The sequence below is a fragment of the Chrysochloris asiatica genome, unplaced genomic scaffold (genome assembly GCF_000296735.1).
Source record: "Chrysochloris asiatica unplaced genomic scaffold, ChrAsi1.0 scaffold00098, whole genome shotgun sequence".
Lineage (NCBI taxonomy): Eukaryota > Metazoa > Chordata > Mammalia > Afrosoricida > Chrysochloridae > Chrysochloris > Chrysochloris asiatica.
Genome location: NW_006408616.1, coordinates 11,550,084 through 11,563,761, shown reverse-complemented (window position 1 = coordinate 11,563,761; position 13,678 = coordinate 11,550,084). Strand labels below are relative to the sequence as shown.

The following is a 13,678-nucleotide window of genomic DNA, read 5'->3' as shown; positions in this document are numbered from 1 at the left end:
AAAAGATTGAAGTTGTCAAGGACTTACATCATTCTTCTTGAATCAACCGTCAATACTCATGGAAGCAGCAGTCAAGAAATCAAGCGACGTATTGCATTAGGTAAATCTGCTGCACAGGACTTTTTTAAAGTATTGATTGAAAAGCAAAGATGTCAGCTTGAGGACTAAGGTGTGCCTCGCCCATGCCATGGTATTTTCAATAACCTCATATGCATGTGAAAGCTGGACAGTAAATAAGGAAGACTGTAGAAGAATTGATGCCTTTGAGTTGTGGTGTTGGAGGAGAATACTGAAATTGCCATGGACTGCCAAAAGAACCAACAGATCTGTGTTGGAAGAAGTGCAGCCAGAGTGCTCCTTGGAGGCCAGGATGGCCAGTCTTCAGGAGGGACTAGTCACTAGAGAATGATATCATGTTTGGTAAGGTGGAGGGTCACAGAAAAATAGGCAGGCCCCCTCCCCCACCCCCCACCTCCCAGAGAGATGGATTGGTCAAGTGGCAGCATCAGTGGGCTCAAGCGTGGCAACAGTTGTGAGGTTGGCCCAGGATCAGGCAGTGTTTCATTCAGTTGTGCCTAAGGGGAGTCGGTACTGACTTGATGGCACCTAAAAACAACAACAACCTGTACTAGGCATCTTTCCAGGACAAGGAATTATGTTTTGTTGTTGTTAAGTGCCATCAAGTTGGTACTGACTCAGAGTGACCTTATGTACAGCAGAACGAAACACTGCCCGGTTCTGTGCTAACCTCACAATTATTGCTACACTTCATCTCATTGTTGCTGCCACTGTGCCAATCCATCTAGTTGGGGGTCTAATTCTTTTTCCCCCACCCTCCTCTTTACTATGTGTAATGTCCTTTTCCAGAGACTGGTCCCTTCTGATATGTCCGAAGCATGATAGACCGAGTCTGGCCTTCCTGATTTGTAAGACCCCTTCTGGCTGTACTTCGTCCAATACATATTTGTTTGTTCTTCTGGCAGTCCATAGTACTTTTAATATTCTCCCAACGTAATAACACAAATGCACCAATTCTTATATATTGTTGTTGTTAAGTGCCATCAAGTTGGTTCCGACCCATAGTGACCCTATACAGGGTTTCCGAGGGTGTAAATCTTTACAGGAATAGAAAGCCTCATCTTTCTCCCGCAGAGCAGCTGGTAGTTTCTAACCACTGACCTTAAGGTTCGCAGCCCAATTTGTAACCACTATGTTACCAGAGCCTTCCTTATTCACTGTCCAACTTTCACATGCATATAAGGTTATTGAAAATACCAGGGCTTGGGTCAGGCGTCCCTTAGTTCTCAAGCTGATATCTTTGCTCTTCAGCACTTTAAAAAGGTCTGGTGCAACAGATTTGCCTAATGCAATATGTTGTTTGATTTCTTGACTGCTGCTTTCATGAGTGTTGGTGGTTGATCTAAGAAAAATGAAATCTGACAACTTCAATCTTTTCACCTTTATATTGATGATATTTATTGGTCTAGTGGTGAAGATTTTTTTTTTTTTACATTGAGGTGTAATTCACACCCAATATTATGGTCTTTGATCTTTATCAGTATGACTTTGTTGTTGTTAGTGCTGGTTGAATCCATTTCACCCACAGTGACCCTGTATAAAGTTTCCAAGGAACAGTTGGTGAGCTTGAACTGCCAACCTTGCAGTTCAAACAGTTTTGCTAGGTTAATGTTATTTCTTATCTGGAAAGTTTCTCAAAGGCAAATAATAGAATCTCTATATTTTTGTGGTAAAAGTGAAGAATTAGATATACAGAGCCCCGCAATTTTATTATATGCCATTTGTTAGATGCCAGTTCTCTTTGATGGATTTCTTTCTATGAAGCCTCTTGACAATTTCCTGGTAATCAATAGAAATACATGACTAAATTGTTTAAGCTGAATTTCTGGCTTTCTGTGCCATCTTCTCTATTTTGTTGTGAAGAAATTCTAGTGGCTTTCCTCCAGTTTACAGAACTCATGGTAGAAAATTAGTTTAAAAAAAATTTTTTTCTGCTGTTATAAAAAAGTGTCCAACAGACTTGGCCGAATTTTGTTTCTGAAATTTTAGCAGAAATAAACAAGGTGATGGTTTGAAATGTAATTCGTAGTCAATGGGTTAAAATGAAATACTTTAGTTGTTTATTACAGCTAGTTCAACTAGCTCCCCTAAAATGTAGTCAGCTTTTATAGTCATTCCAAGGGGCTTCTTTGTGCTTAAAACTGCAAAAACATCTTCAATGCTGTGGCAGTATTCCAATTAGAATGTGAAGAGTTTATGTCTGAATTTATATGCACTAGCAGATAGGGGATAGCTGAATTATACAGGTAGCGTATAAAAAGAACCCCTTATGATAGTCAATAATTTTCACCTTCCTGGTGTAGTGGTTACAAGTCTGGCTGCTGATCTCAAGGTCAGCAATTCGAAACTACCAACAGTTCTATGGGAGAAAGATGAGGCTTTCTGCTCCTATAAAGATGTGGCCTTGGAAACCCTGTACAGGATGGCTCTGAGTTGCTATGGCACACTGCCGCTAGCACCAGTATTATAGGAAGGGGAGTTAGTTTTTATTTAGTGGTTTATTTAACTTTTTTGAGTGGCAGTCTTTATGAAAGTTCACAATAACTGTTTTGTTTTGTTTTATATTAAATACCCAAATAACTGCATTGAGATTGTAACCTAAAAAAAAGTAGTATTCTTTGTATTTCCTTTTTTTGTCAATATGACATTGTAACTCAAGAAAACAAAGAAACTAAAGACAGTTTGTGAGGCAAGGCCAATATGTTAACTAAAAGTGAAAATAACGCATTCTTCACTGTGTGTAGGTATTTCATGGTTGAAGTTGAAGCTAGAAAAAAAAGCGAGTTCTGCTGCCATTCTGTTGCCTTTGCCCCCTAGTTTTAAATAAATACATTTTTGTTATGGAAAGTGTCAGAAATGAAAAAGAGTAGAAAATGTGGCATAAAACCCCCATTTGCCATCATTATCCAATTTCAACATCATAACTCATGGTCAACCTTGTTTCATTCAGACTCCTGCTTGGTTCTTTCTCCTAGCACTAACTGATTATATTGAAGAAATTCCCAGACCTCATACTATTGCATATGTGTGTATTTCAGTATGAATTTCTAATAACAAGGACCCTTGAAAAATGTAACTACAATATCATTATTACATTTAAAAAAAACTAATAATGATTGTCTAATATTGACTTGACGGCACTTAATAGCAACAGAAAAAAATATAGCCAGCGTTTCAATTCTTTCTGATAGTCTTATAAATGATTATTTTTATTAATAGGACTCTGGTGGCATAGTGGGTTAAGCATGTGGTTGCTAATCACGAGGTCAGCAGTTTGAATTCACTAACTGCTCAATGGAAGAAAGAGGAGGCTTTCTGCTCCCTTAAAGATTTAGAGCTTCTGAAACTCTATAAAGGGTCACTGTGAGTCAGAACCGATTCAACCACACTTAACAGCAACAATCATATATCCAATAAATGTTTCAGTTCTTTCTGATGGTTGCAAAATTTTTGTTGTTAGATGCTGTTTAGTCAATTCCAATTCACAGCGATCCTATGCATAAAAGAACAAATTATTACCTGGTCCTGTGCTGTCCTCACTATTGTTAATGGGTTAGCTAGCCCACTGCTGCTGCCACTGTGTTAGTTTGTCTCTTTAGGGGTCTTCCTGTTTTTCACCAACCCTCCAATTTACCAAGCATGATGTCCTTCTCCAGGGACTGGTCCCTCTTGATAATATATCTGAAGTATGATATGATGTCTCACCATCCTAGCATCTAAGCATCATTCTAACTGTACTTCTTCCAAAACAGATTTGTTTTTTTGGCAGTCCATGGTCATTTTAATATTCTCCTCCAATACCATACATAATTCAAATGCACCAATTCTTCTAAGGTGACTATGAGTCAGAACCAATTTGATGACACTCAACTACAACATCATATATCCAATCAGTGTTTCACTTCTTTCTGATCATTTCAAAAATAGTTATTTTTAATAGTTTATTTGTTCAGATAGTATCTCTCTTAGTTATCTAGAGCTGCTGTAACAGAAATATCACAAGTGATTTACCTAAACAATCAAATTTCTTCTCTCACAGTTTAGAATTCAGAGTGTCAGCTCAGGAGAAAAGTCCTTGTTTCCTTTCAGCATCTGTAGCCCAGCAATTCTTGGAGATCTCCATGTGTGTTGGCCTCAGCCTTTCCCTGGACCTAGGAGCTTTGCAGAACAGGTAGCCCAGGTCCAAAGGGTGCACTGCTCTTCTGTGGCAGTAGTCACAGTACCCTCTGTTCTCTGCTCACTTCGCTCTCCTCTTATCTCTTGTAAGTAAAAGGAGTTGAAGGCCACACCCCAGGGAAACTCCTCTGACATCGGATCAGGGCTGTGGTGGGATTAAGGGTGTTGCATCCCACCCTTAATTCTCATATTGGTTTATCACATCACATCATATCATGGGGAATCATGATAACTGCCACAATACATCCTGATAAAATTGCCAAATCACCGAGAATCATGGTCCAGCCAAGCTGACCCATATTTTGAAGGGACACAGTTCAATTCAAGACAATATCCAATTAAGTCTACATTGTAAAGTCTGTGTTAAACTACAGGTATCCTCTCCTTGTTTTGTTTTGTTTATTTCTTCTTACAATGTATTTGTTGAATAAACTGAATTATTTGTTCTGTAAAGTTTCCTACACATTAGATTTTAGAGTTTCCATCTCTCTGACGTAATTTGACATGTGTAAAGGGGCTTCAAAAAGTCTGTGGAAAAGTTCCATTATCTTCTCATTCCATTTTTCCGGGAACTTTTTGCAGTCCCCTTGACAATTGTTTCCTGTATTTACTGTAGACTGGTAATTAGACTTAGGTCTTGATAAGATTCTAGTTTTATTTAGTAGTATTTTTTACAAAGCTGCTTCATAAATGGTGATGCATATTTCTACCAGGAGGACATCTAGTTATTTATCTCCTTTTTTTGTGAGGTTGAAATTGCTTTAAACAATTTGTCTAGGCACCTGATTAATTTGATCCATACATTATAAAGTTCCCATTCAACTTTTCGTTGAATACTCTCAGCTGCCATTAATGATCATCTATTATGTAAGTTGGGCAATGAATAAGGAAGACCACAGAAAAATTGATGCATTTTAGTTATGGTGTTGGAGGAAAATATTAAATATACCATGGACTGCCGGAACAAACAAATCTGTGTTGGAGGAAATACGAACAGAATGCTCCTTAGAAGCCAAGATGGCCAGACGTCATCGCTCATACTTTGGGCATGTTGTCAGGAGGGATTAGTCATTGGAGAAGGACATCGTGCTTGGTAGAGTGAAGGGACAGAGAAAAAGACAGAGACTCCGGACGAGGTGGATTGACACAGTGGCAGCAACAGTAAGCTCAAGTGTACCAGCAACTATAAGGATGGTGTGGGGCCAGGCAGTGTTTCATTCTGTTGTTCATACGGTCATTATGAGTCAGAATTGACTTGACAGCGCTTAGCAACAACAATGTTATTGCAAGTCAAGACTATTTAAAAATTAATATTAGACATGAAGGTATGACAGAGTGACAGTTGTGTGATTTTCTTGCCAAGTTTGATGGTTCAGCATTCTTTTATAAAATCAAGTCACAGAGAATCTTTCCCAAGCTAAGAGGTACATGACATTATCCTGGAAGCTCAGTGAAAAAAAAAGCCCCAGTGATCCAGTTGCCTTTCTTTGGAATTGGCATTCTCATGAAACAGTTTCACAGGTCCAAGCCTAGTGAAAACACAACTTTTTTGCCTTTTTGTTTTTGCAATAACAAAACTTAGACTTTATTAAGCTTTTAGTATATACTGTACTTTTTGTCCATTAACATTTAATTTAAAATAACATCAGGAAAGTATTATGGCACACAATTGAAATATCCCCACTCATTCAACCCTTTTTTTCTTTTTGGAGTTTCAAAGTTCAGGGAGTGAATAATCCCTCATTCTGATTGGTTTTGTTGCTTTTCCACTGACTTCTTGGGAGGAATAGGAGCAAGGGGGAAGAGGGGAAGTCAAGTGGTAAGATCTGGGAAGGGTATTTCAAATGAGTAGCTACTACTCATTGAGAGGAGTTCAGGTGAACTGATTTAAAGTTTGTAGGTGACTTCAAAATGGTTTGAGTTTTACCTCTTTGCCAATTTAAGAATCCCTCCAAAAGAATCTATCAAGACTTTACTTCATGTTGTATACTCATGGTGCTCATTTCATCCTGCCTTTTAAATTCAGTATGTTCTGTTTTCATAATTGAATTATACATTCCTTAAGGGCAAGGAATTTCATCTTACTCTTATGTTTAATACAAACCAGACACTACCTAGAACACTGCCTATAGGTACTCAGTGCATTTGTGTTGACTGTATGAGTTTAATTTCCTTCCCTCCCCTCAGGGAGTTTGGTTATTTAGAATGCCTTCCTCCTCCCCTTTGTTTGAAATGCACCTCCATCAGTTAACTTTATGTCCACTTGGCTATTCTTTTCAGTAAAGTCGGCAGTACTGGCCTCCTACTGATGGGTACCCAAGTCTGTCAAGTCAATGCTGGTTTATAGTAACCCTGTAAGACTGAGGAGAACTGCCCCACAGGGCAAACTGCCACATCATTTTCCCCCCCGAGGAGTGGCTTGTTTGTTCCAACTGATGACCTTTTAGTTAGAAACTAAAAATTTAACCACTATATCATCAGGAATCCTTTTTTGAAGGCTAACCATGTAAGTTGTTTCCCTCCCACAGATATTCAGTGTGGCGTGGTTCTGTTTAAAATGATAAAACATTAACAACATTCTAATGCAGGATCCTAGGTACTGTTAAAGAGGAATAGACACACCCTTTACCCAAAGACATCTCATACCTTACAGGGCAGAAACTTTCTCATTGGCCTTCTTCAAACTTTTCCTTCACAGCAACTTTCTCAGACTGTAATGTATTTATTTGTATGACTATTTTAAAATATTTATCTTGGGAACTATGTCTTATTTGTTCAATATAGAATAGACAGCTCCTAACATAGTCACTTGCCTGTATATTAGCTATATCCCAGAATGATACATTTAACATCTTACCTTTTCTTCTCCTATATGATCGTAATGATACTTACAGACATGCTCTTTAGTAGAAATGTGGTGGAATATTTGTAGAAGGTCAGGAATGTCAAGTTGTGTTTCAATGATTCTTCTTCTCTTTGTAGATTCCTTACCTATTCCTACCTCTTGGCCTTCAATGTGTGGCTTATGCTCGCACCCATTACTCTATGCTACGACTGGCAGGTCGGCAGTATTCCTCTGGTAGAGACCATATGGGACATGCGGAACTTAGCCACCATCCTTCTGGCACTTGTGATGGCCTTATTAAGCCTGCATTGCTTAGCAGCCTTCAAGGTAATTTTCACATAATTCAAATGATTTCTCTGCATTTTCAAGGAAGCATTCTATACTCAATAATGCTTTTTCCCCCAGTGGTCTGTGTCGAAATTCAATCTACTCTCTGATCTAGAAACTTTTGTGCCTATAAAGCCTAAACTTTTTCTGGTATGCAAGAAAACTTTTTAGACTTTAGCAGGGTTAACAGACCATGACAGCTTTAATCATATGATTTCTTTGACTGTTTCTATCAATTTGTAGAAATTGGAGTAGAAGATTAATGCTTACAAACCAGATATTTTTTTTCTGTATTGTGGTTGACTAATTTTGAAATTAATTTGCTTGATTTTATATAAAAATAAAATGAAATAATGAAAATAATCTATATGTCAAAACCCCAAACTACTCCACTGTGTGGATTCTAAGTCATAATTATCCTATATAGGGTTTCTAAGACTAAATCTTTACGGGAGCTGACACTCTCAGCTTTCTCCCATGGAACAGTTGGTGGGTTTGAACTGCTAACCTTGTAGTTAACAGCCCAACACCTAATTTACAGGGATGTACTAAGTGCTTAAATATAGTAAATACTTTACTTTTGGTAGTAACTTCCTGAGTTTGGATGATTTTCCCTCTAAAAGAAAAAAAAAAATTGTAGAAAACTGGACTGTTATCAAGGATAGTAAAGAAGTTTTTACTCATAAGATGCCTCTTACCTTGGACTATTCCAAGGCAACCAGCTCTGTTTGTAAAGTCAGCTTTACTAGATAGCAGGTTTGATAGGAGAATGGCAGAACACCTTGATATTTAAGGAGGATATTTTGGACGTTGGAGGGCTGCAGACAGGCTGAGAGAATGTAGTCTGCAACCATTCATAGCTGATTGCTAAACAATGTGTGTACGTGGAACTTCTAGGTAGGCCAAGGGAAAGAAAAGCCTAGGGAGACTTGCTTATTTGCTGAAACTTTTAATGTGCTCCTCAGCCCCTACACAGCTTAGGTAGCAGAGAGTGGAGGCTTGAGTTGTCTATACAACATCTGCATATATCTGTTTTGTTGTTGTTAAGTACCATCCATTCAGTTCTGATTCATAATGGCATAGCATTTCCGAGGAGTGGTTGGTAGGTTTGAACCATCGACCTTGTGATTAACTGTATAGTGCTTATCCTACAGCACCACATCAGGACAACATGCATATATCTTTACTGTTGTTAAGTACCATCATGTCAGTTCTACTTATAGTAACCCTGAAGGAGTTGCTGGTGAGTTTAAACCGCCTTCCTTGAAGTTCAAACCAACCTTGCAGTCCAGTGTATTATCCTGCTTTGCCATACCAGGACTCCTTTGGTGGTGGTTATGTGCCATGGAGGTGGTTCCAACTCATAGCGACCCTGTATAGGGTTTTCAAGGCTGTAAATCTTCACAGGACAAAGAGCATCATCTTTCTGCTGCAGAACAGCTGGTAGTTTTGAGCTACTGAACTTGAGGTTAGCAGTACAACTCATAATCACTACACTACCAGAACTCCATAGGACTCCTTTAGTTGATTGTGAAATTATGAAAGCAGTTTTAACTTAAAACAAATATATATATATTTGTTGTTGTTGTTGTCAGGTGCTATCGAGTTGGAACCGACTCATAGCGACCCTATGCACAGCAGAACGAAACAATATATATATATATTTGTTTTAAGTTAAAACTGAGCAGAAATTTCAGCACTATGCAGAAGAAACAGATTTTGCAATTTGAGTATCAACACTTTCATTACATGTTAAGCTAAGAAATTTCATACAAACAAAATAGAATTCAAAGTTCACTATAGCATTTAACCTACAATGCTTGTATTTTAACCAAAGATTACTAGACATATAGAAACAAAAACATGTAACCCTAATTCAGGAAAGAAAATTGTCATGGAAGATGAAACAGGTTGAGGGTTCAGGGGTGGGTAGGCTTACAATTATTTAATCAATTGCTTTTTGCAAAGTTACCAAGGTAATTTAATGAAACAGTGATAGGCTTTTCGATGAACAGTGCTGGAATAACTAAATAGCTCTATATAAAAAGATGAGTCTTAACCCTTATCTCATAGTGTACACAGAAGTTAATGCTAAGTGGATCATAGGCCTAAGCAAAAGTTAAATAAAACCATGTTTGTATATCAAAAATATAGAAGAAAATCTTCGTGACTTTGGGCAAGTCAAAGATGTCTTACATAGACTATGTAAAGCATAAACTATAAAAGACAAAGTTGATAAATTGGACTTCATTAAAATGGAAAATGTTTGCTCATTGAAAGATAATGATAAGTTAATAAAGATGCATACCACAAATGGGGAGAAAAATATTTGCAAGACAACTATTTATACAGGTTGTGTATCTGGAATATTTAAAGAGTTCTTAAAAAGCTTTCTCACAAAAGAATATATACTTAGATTAGTAAACATACACAGAGTTGACTCAGCATTATTAGTCGCTAGGAAAATTCAAATTCAAGTCACAATGAGATACCATTCCAAACCTACTGTTGTTGCTGCTCTTGTGAAATGCTGTCAAGCTGATCCCGACACATAGCAAGGTTTCTGAGGGTGTGGAGTTGGTTACAACTCATAGGGACCCTGCATAGGGTTTCTGAGACTAAATATTTGTGGGAGTAGAAAGCCTCATCCTTGTCCTGTGGAACAGCTTGTAGTTTCCAACTGCTAACCTTGAGGTTAGCAGCCTGATTTGTAACCACTACACTAGCAGATACTCAGGGAGGAAGTCCAAAGTGCATTGAAGGAATTGGCAAAAAAACAAGGCACCAGGAATTGATGAAACAAAAATTGAAATCTTTCAAGAAAGTGAGGCGGCACAAGAGGCACTCACTCATCTCTGCCAAGAAATTTGGAAGACAACTGTCTGGCCGACTGATTGGAAGAGATCCATATTTGTGCCCATTCCAAACAGAGGTGACCCAATGGAATGCGGAAATCATCGGACAATCTCTTTGATATCTCAAGCGAGTAAAGTTTTGCTAAAGGTAATACAGAAACTGCTACAATCATACATTGACAGAGATATTCTCTGTTTTCAGCCAAGAACCACCAGACATCAGCAATGATATCTCTCGTTCCACGGCCTCTTCTGAATCCTACTTGAGGTTGGCCCAGGATCAGACATTGTTTCGTTCTGTACATGGGGTCGCTATGAGCCGATTCTGACTCGATGGCACCTGACAACAACAACAACACTAGCAGAGAGTACAGGTACACTAATATGTGACACCAACTATTCCTCCTGCAACCCTCTCTCCTCCTCATTTGAGGTCGACATTCCATTGGCCACAAAGGACACAGGCATCATATTCAGAGTTGTGAAATTTAATAGGGAAGTTAACAGGTTGCAATTTGGTGACGGAAATGCTCATAGCACAATTGTTCCAGTCAGCTACTGATAAATGCCCCCAGAACACACCACTCTATAATGAGCCCCAGACTGAAGGCACTCGACTTTAGTTTTCTGGGATAGCAAACCTACCTCCTCAACTTAGGAGCCTGGAGGCACCCCACTCTACAAGGAAGCTTTCTACCCAGAGTCACTCAACTTTACTTGCTCTGTGGGCTGGGAAGACCACTGCTTTGTCTCATGTTCTGAATCTTAGTTGTGCACTGCTGCTCCTCTGCCACTCATTTGGTATCACAGCTTTTTGTCCCTGAGTCAAGGAGGTTCAATGTACAGAGATCTCAGGGTCCATAGGAGTTACAAGTTTTCACAATTACACTAACTCTGTCAAAACCATTGCAGAACTATGTCATTCTATCAGTATCTTCTCCCACCATTTCTTAGATCCATCGGGAAGAGTTGTTTGGTGGGAGTTACATAGTCTAAGGCTAGAATAGACATAATAAATAATTCAGTACACTACAGTAGGTTTTCTGAGGAGTGATTGGTGGGTTTGAACCACCAACCTTGTGGCAGTTTCTTAAAAACTTAAACATACAATTGAATAATTTTATTTTTCAGTATTTATAACAATATGAAACTATAACTCAAAATGAACAGAAAGAATTATAAAAATCTCTTAATATTCAGAACATGGAATGCACAAAGTATGAATCTAGGAAAATTGGAAGTTGTCAAAAATGAAATGAAACACATAAAAATAGATGTCCTAGGCATTAGTCAGCTGAAATGGACTGGTATTGGCCTTTTTGAATCTGACAATCATGTGATTTACTATGCTGGAAATGACATATTGATGAAGAATGGTGTCGCATCCAGCATCAAAAAGAATATTTCAAGATCTTGAAATAAAATGCTGTCTGTGATAGGATAATATATACATGCCTACAAGGAAGGCCAGTTAATTCCACTATTATTAAAATTTATGCACTAATCACGAAAGCCAGTGATGATGGAATTGAAGAGTTCTACCAACTTCTTCAGTCTGAAATTAATAAAATATACATGCAATCAAGATATACTGATAATTGCTGTTGATTGGATTGCAAAGCTTGGAAACAAAGAGGCATGATCAGTAGTTGGAAATGGGGCCTTGTTGAAAGAATTGATGCTGGAGATTCCATGATAGAATTTTGCAACATCAATGCAATGTCTTGCTCATTGCACATACCTTTTTTTTTTTTTAATGTTTTATTGTGAATTATGTGGTAGTTTACGTGGGAGAATATTAGCTTTACATTCATCATTTCATTGCCATGGTTACAATCCCTTCCATGCATCATCAACCAACCAAAGGGTATACCTTGCAAACCTGCTCCCTGGTCCATCAGCACACAGTCCCTCTCCCTATCTGGGTCTAAAGTCCCCAGCTGCTCCATCTCTCCACTCCATCATCTCTGCCTCCATCTGTGGTGTCACTGCTTATCTGTGTAGGGTCCTGCTTTCTGCTCTTCTCCCTTGATGGTCCCAGGGACCTCCACTTCTAGACTGCAAAGTCAATCACTCCCCTCCTTTTGCTACAAAATGTTTATCTTACATTTCCAACCTTCACAATCAGTCCTGGTTACAATTATTCATTATTTCATCTCCTTTCATCAGCCCTGCCCAAACAGATTGCATACTACTCAGTGGAGATTCTACCTTCCTCCACGCCCTCTGAGGGATCTAGGTTTCCTCTTGAAAGCTTGTAAGCAAGTCACTTCCTGCCTTTGTAGCCTCACGCCCCCCATTTTGGGTAGTCAATGCCCAAGTTGCCCATCCCTGTCTATTCTGTGTATGGAGGGGGTGGGAATGATCCTCGCTGTAAAGATTTGTTCCCTCTTTTGAGCTACTGCATCTATAGGTGTAGGTCCAGTTCATCAAATTGTATCAGATTACTCTTTATTTCCTCCTCTTTCTTCTTCAAGTTGTACTCTGATCATCCAGTCACTTAAGCCAGGTCAAGTGGGTATTAATCTGCAAGTGTCGGTGTTCTTTTGCATATGCTTCTTATCAACTGGACGCTTCACTCTCCACTCTAGTCCTCTGTGAGTCCCCAGGTCTTGCCACACTGCTGGCCAACCATGTCTCCACCCAGGTTCACAAGAGTCTATTGAACTTTAGGGCTTAGCTCGCAGCTTCCTTGCTGTTTTTCCCTCAGTTCCCCTTATTGGTGATGATTGTGGTCACCAATCAGAGCGTGTATTCCCATTGAGTCTTAGTCTTGGAAGGGGACTTGCTCTGAAGGGACCCGACCACTTGCCTTGATGTCTCCTGGGTGAGCAACTTGCTTTTTCTTGTAGTAATCAGTCGGACTGCCTATATTGTTTTGTATTTTTCCTGTCAGTCTTTCTTTCAAGAAGTATCTTCTGTTTTTCTTGCCTCTTCAGGCTGGTCTGCTTATCCTTTCAAGGGGAAATTTCCCATCTCAGAAGATTCTGGATGGGGTTCAGGATTCCACCTATGGTCTTATGTAATGCAGAGGCTCTGCAGGAAGCCTCCTTACTGGGCACGTTGTAGTCCCATTTTAGGTATTCCAATAAGTTATAGGAGTGGCGCTGTTGGCTAATGCTTCAGACTGCAAAGTCGTTTGAACTGCAAGGTCAGTGGTTCAAGCTCACCAGCTGCTCCTTGGAAACCCTATACAGGGTTGCTATGGGTCGGATTCAACTAGATGGCACTGAACAACAACAACAATCAGTTGTAGGCAGAATACGGACTTACAAGCTTTCTATGGTGATATCTCTGGCTATTCCTTTCTCTCCCCATCAAGTGTCTATTTTATAATGGTATGCCAGGGTAACCAAGATTCAAAAGACAGCCAAAGCATCTTAACATTATTTCATCC

General features: G+C 39.0%; 1 protein-coding gene across 1 annotated transcript in view; it reads left to right on the top strand.

The window, feature by feature from the left end:
* TMTC1 (transmembrane and tetratricopeptide repeat containing 1) overlaps positions 1 to 13,678 on the top strand; it is a 373,612-nt gene that overhangs the window by 181,476 nt on the left and 178,458 nt on the right. The window contains exon 6 of the mRNA XM_006866973.1: positions 7,237 to 7,426. Within this exon, the coding sequence (XP_006867035.1) occupies positions 7,237 to 7,426 (190 nt within the window). The remainder of the gene's footprint in view (positions 1 to 7,236; positions 7,427 to 13,678) is intronic.